This window comes from Dufourea novaeangliae, unplaced genomic scaffold, assembly GCF_001272555.1.
Source record: "Dufourea novaeangliae isolate 0120121106 unplaced genomic scaffold, ASM127255v1 scaffold99, whole genome shotgun sequence".
Lineage (NCBI taxonomy): Eukaryota > Metazoa > Arthropoda > Insecta > Hymenoptera > Halictidae > Dufourea > Dufourea novaeangliae.
Window position 1 is genome coordinate 277298 of NW_015373982.1, and position 12235 is coordinate 289532.

Here is a 12235-nt window from a genome sequence, read left to right on the forward strand (position 1 = left end):
ACTATCTTTCCCTTAGAAAAGACGTCTCGTACACGGATATTTTCGACGTTTTTCATCAAATTCGATCCCAATGATCCCAATTCAGATGTTTTTTTTAAGAACAATCGACGTAGTACGATGTTAAATGCGAAATTAATGATCGATCGTGACTGAGATGTAAATGGTTTTAGGCGTCTTGGTGTCGATAAATTTGTACTTTAAAATAGTAGCCCGTAAATATCGGCTGCCCTATGGCTCTCTATAGAGAAAGTGTGTGTGTGTGTGTGTGTGTGTGTGTGTGTGTGTGTGTGTGTGTGTGTGTGAGAGAGAGAGAGAGAAACGAGAGTAACCAGCGTAAGTATCGATCCCAGAAGCCACACCTCGACGCAGCGCGACGCAGAGTTACGCGTTTCCGCGACTACGTTTCCACTCGCGTGTCCCTCGACCTCTACGTTAAGTATAGTTGGTTATAGTAAATTAAGTATGATAAGTATAAAACATGTAAAACTTATTTCTTAACTGCTTGAGTGTACTCGTCAAAAACATAATAAATTGCCCTTTCTTTTGTGAGATGCCAATTTCATGTTTTCAACCTTTTAATTTTCAAATACAGAGGCCAAGGAACATTTTAACATTACTGATGAAAAGACAATAGTTTCCACCAAGAAGTTAGCTTCTGGATAATAGAGAATATCGTTGATATTCTTCATTTTGTTATTCCGTGATCAAGCGAGCTTGGTTTCGAGCGCGTGAATAACGACGCACGACGACGTCGATTTTTCGCGTGGATTCGGCCTCACTTGACATTAATTGAGGCCGATTCGAGCCGAGATGCCCGTGTTGTTGTATCGTATCGCGGGGAATAACGCGGTCTCTTGGTTGACCTTAATGAGAACGTCGGTTGATCGCGGGAACTGTCTCGCGGATGCAAATGTTCCTCCGCGTGCGTGTCGATCACACGCCTGGTGATTCGGCTGCTGCCCAACGATCTATGGAACGATTCCTTTGATCTCGTTTCAATCCGAATACCCACGTTACGTGAACAGTTTCAAATTGTAAATTATAAGTGAGCCCTTGGTGTTATCATTTAACGTTACTAACGGTGTATTTATTAAATGTATGCTTCTGAGGTATTTAGAGGTTTCGAAGGAATGTTGTGAACCTCTCATCCCCTGAATTAATGTACTCATACGTGTAGATTCGGATATAATGATTGTACCTACTGAGCAAAATCATTATGTATACGATGACATTTGAATAATGATTATTTAGACTGACTATATCCGGATATATTGTATTGGTATACATATAGATTTAATTATTTATTTATTTATTTATTATTGGGAGACATTTGTATTGATACAGTTCAATATCAACTCATATATTGATATGATATAGGCATTGAAAACCCCTGTTAAGTGACCGTCGGTGCAGCTAAGAATACTCCATTTATGTACAAACTGGGAATGAAAATTCATCACGAAAATTCACTTATATCTCTAAAAGATTCGACTGTCATACCTATAACGTTTGGTTCGTTAAGTCATATGTAGGAGTTGAAGGAACAGATTTTAACGCTTTGTCTCTCTTTCTGTTCCAGTGAGATTACACGACAGCATACAGGAGGAGAACTGCCACTACCTCGTTTTTGACCTGTAAGTAGATTAATCGTCGGCCGAATCGAAAGTTTCCGATCGAAGTCGAGCTTTTCCTCCCTCCCGTTCCTCTTCCCCTATCCGATACGAATCATCCGCGGAGTCAATAGCGGTCGAGCGAGTTTAATTTAATCTCTTGCGCCGGAGTTGCCGGATTCCAATTGGATCCTCTCTTTCTCCCCCTCTGTGTGTGTGTGTGTGTGTGTGTGTGTGTGTGTGTGTGTGTGTGTGTGTGTGTGTGTGTGTGTGTGTGTGTGTGTGTGTGTGTGTGTGTGTGTGTGTGTGTGTGTGTGTGTGTGTGTGTGTGTGTGTGTGTGTGTGTGTGTGTGTGTGTGTGTGTCCCGGCCCGAAATTCGAGTTCGCTCCGGTGATCCGAGGCCACCGGAGGCGGTGCCACAGTGGTCGATTATTCGAAAAAGTGGGAGAAACGTCGGTATTACTTGAAAACTTACTTACTTTACTTTATTGGCAAATAATAGAATTAAACATACGTCTTGATACAATTTTATCGAGTAATCACTTGTGTGGTCTTTACTTTGCAAACAATTACCAACCCATAGAACATCTCTTACATTCTACATACAATCATTAAAACTACCAAACCGTAGAAAATTAAATATTAAAATTAACTATAGAAAATTGAAAATAAAATTAATTACATTATATAGTTGCTGTCAACTAAACCATGGGGACCGTTCAAGGTGCCGTTTCATTAACACCTGAAATGGTACCCGGGGCAAATTGGCGGGTCTATAAAAAGTTTTGGTCCCGATCTCGGTTTTCAGAGTTACCGGCGGCGAACTGTTCGAGGATATCGTCGCGCGGGAATTCTACAGCGAAGCGGACGCTTCGCACTGTATCCAACAAATTCTGGAAAGCGTACACCACTGCCACCATAACGGAGTTGTGCACAGGGACCTGAAAGTACGTATACAGAGAGAGGAATATTAAGCGTTTAAGCTGATATTTTGAGCAACAGTTTCGGAGGAACAGCCTCCAGCAGTTGGAAAATGGACTATTCTTCGAAAAATGGAAACTCACGGACGATTTAGTTTTTCAATTTTTTGCCTACCAATTTTGTTCCATAAATGGAGGTTTTAAGTTTAAACAAAGTAACTGCTGATCCGTAATTGTAGAACCTCCTGTAAATGTTTCTAATAATAATTTGTTTAATATTTCGCTAGTTGTTTCGTTGGAATACAATATTTAGTATAGGTATATACACTGCGGTTCATGAAAATGTTTGCCCATTCATTGTTGGATTCACTTTACCAAAAAAGTGGTACCAAAATTGGTGTATTGCCACCGAAGAAGGTTCATCTCGTTGAAACGTCTGAAATTACTAAAATTTTAACCTGAAAATTCTTGGCAGTGTTTAATAAAATAATACCTGTGAATATCTCGTGAGGTCGAAGGATCCGTGTCAGGGAGGCAGAGAGATGGAGAAGGGGTTGAGGGAGGGGGGGGGGGGGGGGGGGGGGGGTTGGTAGGAGTTAAGTATGGGTAAAATTAATCCGCCGAGTGACGAAAGCGAATAATAAGAGAGTATAAGTGGAAGAAAAGAGCGAGGACGGCCGTAGAAAAAGTGGTGTTTCGGTGAAAATCTGAAGAAGTAGCTGGTAGAAGAGTAGATTCGCGATGTGAGTCAAGCATCGCAAATATAGAGGATGGTCCGTCGTTAATTATGCTGAATTTTCGCGAAAAAATACGCGGGATAAAATTTTTGCAAACAGAAGTTCTGTTTTTCGAGAAAAATATTTCAGCAAATTTCTCAAACGTCGTTCAAACATTGAATAGGTCGTGTCTGGTCGTTACCTGACGTTTCTACTTACAGTATACACTGATCCATGCGTATTTGGACGTCCAACAAAAGAGTATTCGCATGTAATCAGTGTTCTGTAATAGAATGCAATAGTCTGTATAAATAAAAATTCCTGTTGCAGCCCGAAAATTTGCTCCTCGCGAGTAAGGCGAAAGGGGCGGCTGTGAAACTAGCGGATTTCGGATTGGCGATTGAGGTGCAGGGTGACGCACAAGCATGGTTCGGTAAGTTCACTCTTCTCTTTCTCTACTTAGAGTGATTCAAGAGAAGTCTCGGTATCTTGACAATTAATTATTTTACTCTGAATCCTTTGGAGAGTCTCAATGGGCACAAGAGGATTATTCGAATAAAATATCACAATTTTGAATATCGATTTTGGATAAGGAAATCTTTACCTGAATCGATTATAGAGCTCTGAATCCTTTAGCAGAGCTGTATCAGTCTGATTCCATATTTTTCGAAATTAATAAATCAGATGTCGCTGGATCATGTGGATCTTACTTACGAAACTTTTCAATGAAACATCGAATATAACAGGTGTAATTTCAGCATGTAATTCAAATAAATGAAATGAGAGTGCGTTTAAGGATTCGAAAGAGAGTTCAATAATCAAAGATGATCGTATGTTCAATTGTTTCCATATATGTACAGGGAATTTCCGTGCGATGAAAGTTAATCATAGGTTGTAAGTTCACATGTCCGTCGAACGAATAAATCGTAATGATTCTATGAAAAAAAAAAAAAAACAAAAAGGTTTCGCCGGAACGCCCGGTTACCTCAGCCCGGAAGTCCTCAAGAAGGAACCGTACGGGAAACCGGTGGACATCTGGGCGTGCGGTGTCATCCTCTACATCCTCCTCGTCGGTTATCCGCCATTTTGGGACGAGGATCAGCATCGGCTCTACGCGCAGATCAAGGCTGGATCGTACGACGTAAGAAACCGTCCGCTTGCGCGGATCCTCTTCCGGTTCCGGTGAAATTCTACGATTTAAACTGCTCAACTATAGCTACCCCTTACCCTATTTCATATTACATTCTATAATAATACAATTTTACGCTGTATCGTATCATTTTTTGCGTAAGCTACACATCATTGGGGTTTCCAATTCATTTTCACGAGAAGACTACTGTGACCTGTCTTGGTTTATACACTTGTCATTTTAGAAATTTTATAGACGATAGTTTTTATATAGTCTTTATTAATTTTTTGTTGGTTCGATATCTCGAATTTGTCGATATTTTGTATATACAGTTTCCTTGATTCTGACTCGAGAAAGAGAAAGGAAGTTCAGAATAGTTCAGAGGCAGTTAGGTATTCGAATATTTAAACACGCTGCAAATGTGTTTCGCCAATTTACTTCATCTTTGTTGTTGTACAGTTACAAGATAATTTTTGTTTTTTACTAGTAATTATTCGAATTCGTTTAATCTGTAGTATCCCAGCCCAGAATGGGACACCGTCACACCGGAGGCAAAGAACCTGATCAATCAGATGCTGACGGTGAACCCGAGCAAAAGGATCACCGCCAGCGAGGCACTGAAGCACCCATGGATCTGCGTAAGTACCAAGATTAAGATAAAAAACTAGTGAAAATTTTTATAAATACGAGCGATCTGTCCATCGGAGTTTTGCCGAATCACGTTTACATCGTTTTTCTGTTTTTCTGTTACAGCAACGCGAACGCGTCGCATCCGTGGTCCACAGGCAAGAGACCGTGGAATGTTTGAAGAAATTCAACGCGAGGCGCAAATTAAAGGTGAGTCTCGTATGGGGTGCGCCCTTCGGTGTTTAATTAAGCGATACTCCCGTCGGTCGATTGGACGCGCGAATAATTAGAGGAGAAAGGGGTTGGGTGTACTGGGGGGCCACGAGGGTTATTTCTCAATTAATAGAATCCACCGTGGCGGGACGGAAACGTGTATTCGGGGAACACGTCTGGCCCCGTGGAGGACTATCGTGGGGCAAACTAGTTACAGCAGAGGCCGAGTTTTGATTTCGCGACGTCCCACAGTGTGACGAGCAATGGATAAAAGTAAAAGGAAAAAACAGTTGTCTAAAATTCATAGTTTATTATATCTGAAAATACTATACTATGGGCTTTTATAGTTTTTTGTTCTTAATTATTATCTTTTTGTAATCGAAAACATTTTTTCAGAAATAATACACTCTGTTAGATGATCAATCTTCTGTTTCGCCTGAATCGATCTGTCCAGTTTAAGTTCCTGAGTTTTCATATTTTTTTGTCGAATTATTGTCCTTTTAATGACCGAAAATGTTCTTCGAAGATAATTTACTCTCGAAGATACTAAACCTTCTGTTTGGCCCGAATCAATAGAGCTGTGGCCCGATAACTACTATTTAACTGCTGTTTTCTAAATATGTACGTTACTTATCGCTGCTTTTCTTTCCTTTTCAAAGTCTAGATTCGTACAAAGTTCAGTTTTCCTTTTGTTTAGTTGCCAAGGGACTAAGTTCAATTCTTTCCCCACTGAACACTGCCATGTATGTATATATTGCTCTACGAAAAGAAACTGTCAGCAAATCTTATTCGTAAACGAGGCTCGTAAGTCGTAGAGTGTAACGAGTTCGATTCCGTGTGAATACTAGTCTTTTCTTATTATATCGGTTGTGAAAATACCATCGAAGAACAAGTGTGCCCGTGTTATTATTGTTTACGAAACGCTCGTGGGAAAACGATTGAATTAAGTGCGAGGAAATTCGGTCGGGCCTGGACGAGGAAGCAACGTGAAACATGAGGTCGTTCAAGAGCAGGTTTACATCGCGCAGGCAACATGAAACGATCGTTCATCCCGAGGTACAGTTTGTTTCTTCGTGACAAATTATTAAACGATTCAATTTCATCTACCGACTCGTTCTCAGTTGATCCTTATTTCGCAAAAAAAAAAAAGAAAAAAAAGACAATGGAATCCACGAGATCAACTTCCAAGTTCATTCATTAGTTATGAACTCGGGCAATATCGATGCTGCTTTTTTTTATTAATCAGAAATCTTACAGAAATCTTACATATAATAAACGATCTGCGGCCGCCCAGGTGCAAGGACACCTTTTGCAACCCTGCCAGGAACGACCCTGGCTAGATAGACGAATTAACCCCCTATCCCGTCCGTTAATTTCCATGTCGAGTGTCTTTTATCGAAATGAAACCACGCTATCGCGCGCGCGCGCGCTCATTGCGTTTAATCGTCGAAAGTCTAAAAGATGAAAGAAACCGGGATGTTTTATTCATTCGAACCACTACACTCCTCCTCCAGGGCAAAAAAGCCCGACGGTGTCTTTTTCGCTCACCTCTTTGTGTTTCTCTTGTTGCTTTCACCGTGAAGTTTTCTTTCATACGCCGATGTTCTTTGGTCGTGTTAAGGTTGAATCCACTCGCGTCCGGTTGCGCAAGATCAATATTTATCGGCAAACGATTGCTCAACGCGGTCGAGGCTTTTATTAGGTTCCTCGAGAAAATAATGACCGGCTGCGAACGGTGTTAACACTATTTTATCTGTTCTTGCTTCTAATTACGAAAGAAAAGTAGTGGAATGTTCAACGTTTCATTTTGTCTGGGCATAATGAAAATTCTAAGGAGAAAAAAAACCAATTACAGCAAAGAAATGACGATAGTAATTTATTTCACCACTTAATAATGTCTTTCAAAATTAATCGATTAAAATATACTTACAGATTTACTGTAGTTTGCTACTAAAAATTGTAACCTAAAAATGTTCTTAAAATAGAAACGAATCACTTTCTTTCTAAGGAATACAGTCCATTCTTTTCTATAGGAATAGTATTTCTTAACGCGATTTCAGATATGGTACAAGTGGTTCGTTTTTACAGAATCCTACTCACGACCGTAAAACCCCAACTTCTGAATCATCCGATACTTTCCAGAGCGCATCCAGCCAAATGTCTCTAATTACGCTACGATTTTGCTATCGAAATGTCTTTTGATCCGTTGTGCACCGTGTCTCGTCAATCAAGGTCCAAGGTTCATCGTCGTAATAACGACGACACACAAGCCGCCGCGCGCACATCGGAAGTGGTCGCACGTTATGTTGCGTCTACACTATATTATGATATATTATGTATCAGATGACACGTTATATGTATAGTAAAGTTAAGTAGTAACTTCTTAGAAAAACAGAAAGAAAAATGTTATGTAACACTTTTTGTGTTTTATAGCAAAGTTATATAACACTATTTTGCTTATACAGTGTAGACGTAGCTTTAGTCGAAAAATTGAACGACGAAAATGGTCGTCGCTCTGGATCGTCTCTCTGCTGATGAAAACGTTCCGGAGAATTAAAACGTCCGACGAACGTATTATCCGATAAAAATTGCCGGTTAAACTGAGTTTTTTCATACCGGGGGCAGTTCTTCCATTTGGCCGTGATCGAGAAAGTTCGGGTTAATTAGAGACCGCGGTACTTAACCTGTTACGCAGCGTTATTGCGGCATTCGCTGCCTCGAATGAATAACAAAGCTCGAGTTACCACCTGTTTTTTCTCTCCCTTTACTCTTTCGCTCTTAGGTCTCGTGAAAACGTTTTGTTCGTTTTTTTCTCTACCTTTTCTCGTTGCACGACCGCCTGGTGGTCTCGTGTTTCTTGATTGATATTTACGGCTTCTGCTCGAGTTTCTGCGCGGACTGCTTCTTGCTCTCGCGTTGCTTTTGATGCATTGCGACCCACTGCGGGGTTGCGATCGTTTGATACATCTACAGGTTGATTCAGAAACGATGAAACGCGATCTATTGAATTCTGATGTTCTGTTGGAATTGTTGGTTGGAAAGAGAATCGAAACGTCCTGTAGAGGGATGTCGGTATTTTCTTGCGTGGGAAAATGGAACACCCTGTACGTCGACATCCGATACTTCGGACCTCGTGTGTTTTATGTGCAAACGAAATGAATGAAACGTGTTGTAGGGTGACGTCGATATGTTCTTCGGTAAAGAAATGGAACAACCAGTACGTTACTGCAGGTGACGTCTTCGAGTACTTTCTATATAATCGAGACAAATGATACAACTTACATATTCTATTACCACCTCGTATATTTTACGTACATTATAATTCTTGCTTACATGTTCCACGTACGAACGAGTATAGTACTTTCTCGAGTATTGTACAGACTACATAAATGAAACGCCCTGTACATTCACAGAAACCGACGTGTTCTTCTTTCTTCAACACCGTTGAATCTTTCCGTCCACCGTCAACGATTAATTATCAGCAATTTTACTAAATGTACGGGAGCAGCATGTCTCGCGCGGAAGAAAATTGATCGTATCGCGCGTCCAAACGATTTATCATATTTTCCCCCCTGAGATCGTTCGCCGACTCCGGAAGGACAACCCGCATGCACCTTTGTCCCCAATTAACGCAACAAGAATTAACTATGATGGTTTTCTGTTTTTTTTTTTGTCCGCAGGTCGCCATTCTGACGACCATGTTGGCGACGAGGAACTTTTCCAGTAAGTATGATGCACAGGGTAAGTACCTCCGGCCCTCTTCAGCGCTTCATGGACCACGACAGACAGTACTTTTATATATCTCCTATTAAATTTTACCCCCAACACCCTCACCCCTTCATCCTCTGTCTCTCTGGTTTCTGCATCTTCGTTCTCTCTCTCTTTTTCTCCATTTGTCTATCTCTCACTGTCTTTACATTCCTCGATTCATAACCCATAAACCTGTCTCGTTTGTTCTTCCGTTTTGCACTTCCCCCCACCACCACCACCACCACCACCACCACCACCACCACCACCACCACCACTCCCAACTACCTCTTCTTCTGTGTATATTATATACATACAACGTGTATACGTATACATATATCCGAGGATCATGTTCATATTCAGCCCATTCGTTTTTTTTTTCAAGGGGGTGCTTCAAGACGTGGCCGCGCACGCAGCTTTTCTTTCGCCTTGTTAAGGCGTTAGTGTGTCCTCTCCAACTGGGTGAAGGTAGTCGAGAGGGTGGGATCGCGTGCCCCAACCCCCTCACAAGGGAAGGACCCAGATTGTACCATTTCGATTTTATCGATCTTTTGTTGGATGATAGAATACATATTTCTAATCATTTCTTGATAGTTTTGAAAGTTAAAAAAATACTATTAACTGTTTGATACTACTTTATCTGAAATATCGATTTTGCACGTTAAAAATCCAGCGATCGAGCACAACCCCCTAAGAACTCATTCAGGCAACGTAACCTCCAATTAAAATTCAAAGAGTTCTAAGCAAAAAGAAATGCAAACGGGGCCACGGAATGAAGCACCGTCGATCGTTTTTCTGCTCGTGCACCGAACGATCTAGATCCTCCTCCTCCTCCTCCCCCCCCCGTTCAATTGAATCCCCTAGATCTAGTCGACCGCGGAGCAGCGAGGTGAAAAACGTTTCACCGTCGGCAATGCCGACGATTCGTCTCTGATTGGCTGACCAGCTTGCTTAACGGCTACACGAAAAGTCGAAATTTCATCGATCCCCGTTCGGAGATCTTCGCCCGTTATTTCAGCCTCGCTCGCTCTGATCTCTCATCACAGTCATTCGCACACACGCATTCTCGTGTGTGTCTCTCATAGTCGATGCACTTGGCTCGCACACACCACCACATTTTTATCCTGCAAGGACCGTTGCTACGTTACCCAGAAACGAACACACACCGATTCTTTTCTCCGTAGACGAGACTCTCGCCGCTTGATCCTCAAACTTCTGCCCCCGCGAGATCTCTTTATTTTTGTTGTCCCTTGTGGTAAATGTGTGTCTGCAGACTTAGTCGGAGTGAACTTACGTGGAAAATTGATTTATCTATGGATTCATCGCGTTTTGCTATATTTGAAATTTTTTAAATTAAAATTTTTCACTCCAACGTTAATGTTAGCTGAATTGTAGATTCACGAACGAAAGGTGTACGAAAAGAAGGTAATTCTTTGAATGGGGGTTAGTTAGTCAAAATTATGACAAAATTTACAGGAAAAACTGATTTATCGCGTTGAAACTTGACGCTATCTACTATCTTGTTATACTTTCTACAAGATAGATAGACTATTCTCATTTACTTAACTCTCAGAGTCCTGTTTAGATTGTAACCCATACCTGATCAAAATTTTTTAGCAAATTCCCGGGCAATCAAGTGGTATCGATGATTAATGCTATAATTCTATTGTTTTCTTGCTGATTCAGTAAAATTCATTTTAATCTCGACTAACCCTGTACACACACACACACACACATTGAATTCTGGGTAACGCGAATAGTCGTCGCAGTGGACTCAAGCAGTTCTCTCTCTCTCTCTCTCTCTCGCTTCATCACGCTCTTTCATCGGTCAACGCATCGTGAGACGTTATCATATCGAGTCGTGAGACGTCATCGTATCGAGTCATGCTTCGTCGCTTTCGAAAAAAGACAACAAGGAAGAAAAAATACATTCATCCACAAGGGAGGGGACGTGCGCAACGCTTTTGTCAGCCATCAGTCGCTTCACGAACGCGCACTTCATCAGCTGTCTTCTGTTTTTTTTTCCTTTTTTTTTAAGTTGCGCGTTTCTGAATAACGTAGGCTGAACAACATTTCTTTTTTTGGCGATTGCGCCTCGTTTCGGTGAGAGTTACGCCGATCTTTTGATTTACGGACTTTCGGTCGTATGACGATACTTGTTGGTTTCCGAAGAGAGATTCGTTCGATTTCGATAGTATTGCATTTTTTTGTTTCTAGTATGAACTCTTTTTTAGGGGTATTGACTGACGTACGTGGCAATCGTAGAAGGATAAAAATCCCGTTGGTGAAATTTCTCTTGCAAATTTGTTGAATTGTCGATAGAGTTTGATTACAAATTCGTTGATTTATCGATAGATTGGATAGATTTCTGTTGCAAGTTCGTTGAATTTTCGATAGATTCGTGTAAAATTGAGCAGGATCTCGACAGTTTTTCAGTGCGTCCGATGAAAACCGTGTGTCATTATTTTTTTTCTGTTTTTTTCGGAAGTATTTCGATACCAAAAATATAATCCACAGTTTGTACCGAATTTCGGAAACAAAATTTCTGTACACACACGAATAACTAATTCTCTTACTTTTTCACGGTACTCTTTAATGGACTGATGGAAATTTCATTCGTTGACAGTATTGAGAGTTCTTTATTTTTCGATATTGTTTCATTGATTTTGGAACAATTACAAGTTGCAAATAATTACGATAATGCCGGTGATTTTAAAATCAGTGTTGATGTCGTGTAATTTCGTGTAATTTCGTGTAAATCTTAAATCGCGACTGAAAATTTATTTTATGTATTTATTTATTAGCGGGATATTACCCTTTAGTATGCAAAGTTATCGTAACAAGAGAAGGACGTGCATAAAAATAAAAAGAAACGATACATTAACGTTATATGGGAAATGGAGGTACGCGAATAATAGGTGGGGACTCTGATACTGTGGCGATTAACCAAGATAGAATCTAGGTAAAATCTAGATAAAATTAGGATAAATCCAGGTGAGATCGAGACAAAATCGAAACAAAATTGGGATAAAATCGAGATAAAATCGAGATAACCTACCGAACGCAACTGTTTCGGTCCACTGGCGAGAAATGTCCAGGAATGATTACCTACTGTGCGTTTAGTATGGCTGACCACTTTTAGTAGCTGGACCCCATTCTGTCCCACGGGACCGCAGCGCCAAACACGAGCCGCATTCGTGTCTCCCACACTTTCTCTTCTTCTGATGTATTCGTGTCTCCTGTTTTGAAACGTTGAAAATATCCCATCTGAA

The 12235-nt window shown here is 40.8% G+C and overlaps 1 protein-coding gene across 8 annotated transcripts in view; it reads left to right on the forward strand.

Moving 5' to 3' along the window:
- LOC107187282 (calcium/calmodulin-dependent protein kinase type II alpha chain) overlaps nt 1-12235 on the forward strand; it is a 100263-nt gene that overhangs the window by 46795 nt on the left and 41233 nt on the right. For 5 of the 8 annotated variants that reach the window (XM_015575318.1, XM_015575319.1, XM_015575321.1 and 2 more), the window contains exons 4-10: nt 1580-1634; nt 2420-2558; nt 3578-3680; nt 4210-4388; nt 4892-5014; nt 5130-5213; nt 8897-8957. In XM_015575318.1, the coding sequence (XP_015430804.1) occupies nt 1580-1634; nt 2420-2558; nt 3578-3680; nt 4210-4388; nt 4892-5014; nt 5130-5213; nt 8897-8957 (744 nt within the window). The remainder of the gene's footprint in view (nt 1-1579; nt 1635-2419; nt 2559-3577; nt 3681-4209; nt 4389-4891; nt 5015-5129; nt 5214-8896; nt 8958-12235) is intronic. The other 3 variants (XM_015575326.1, XM_015575322.1, XM_015575325.1) reach the window with 1 other exon arrangement.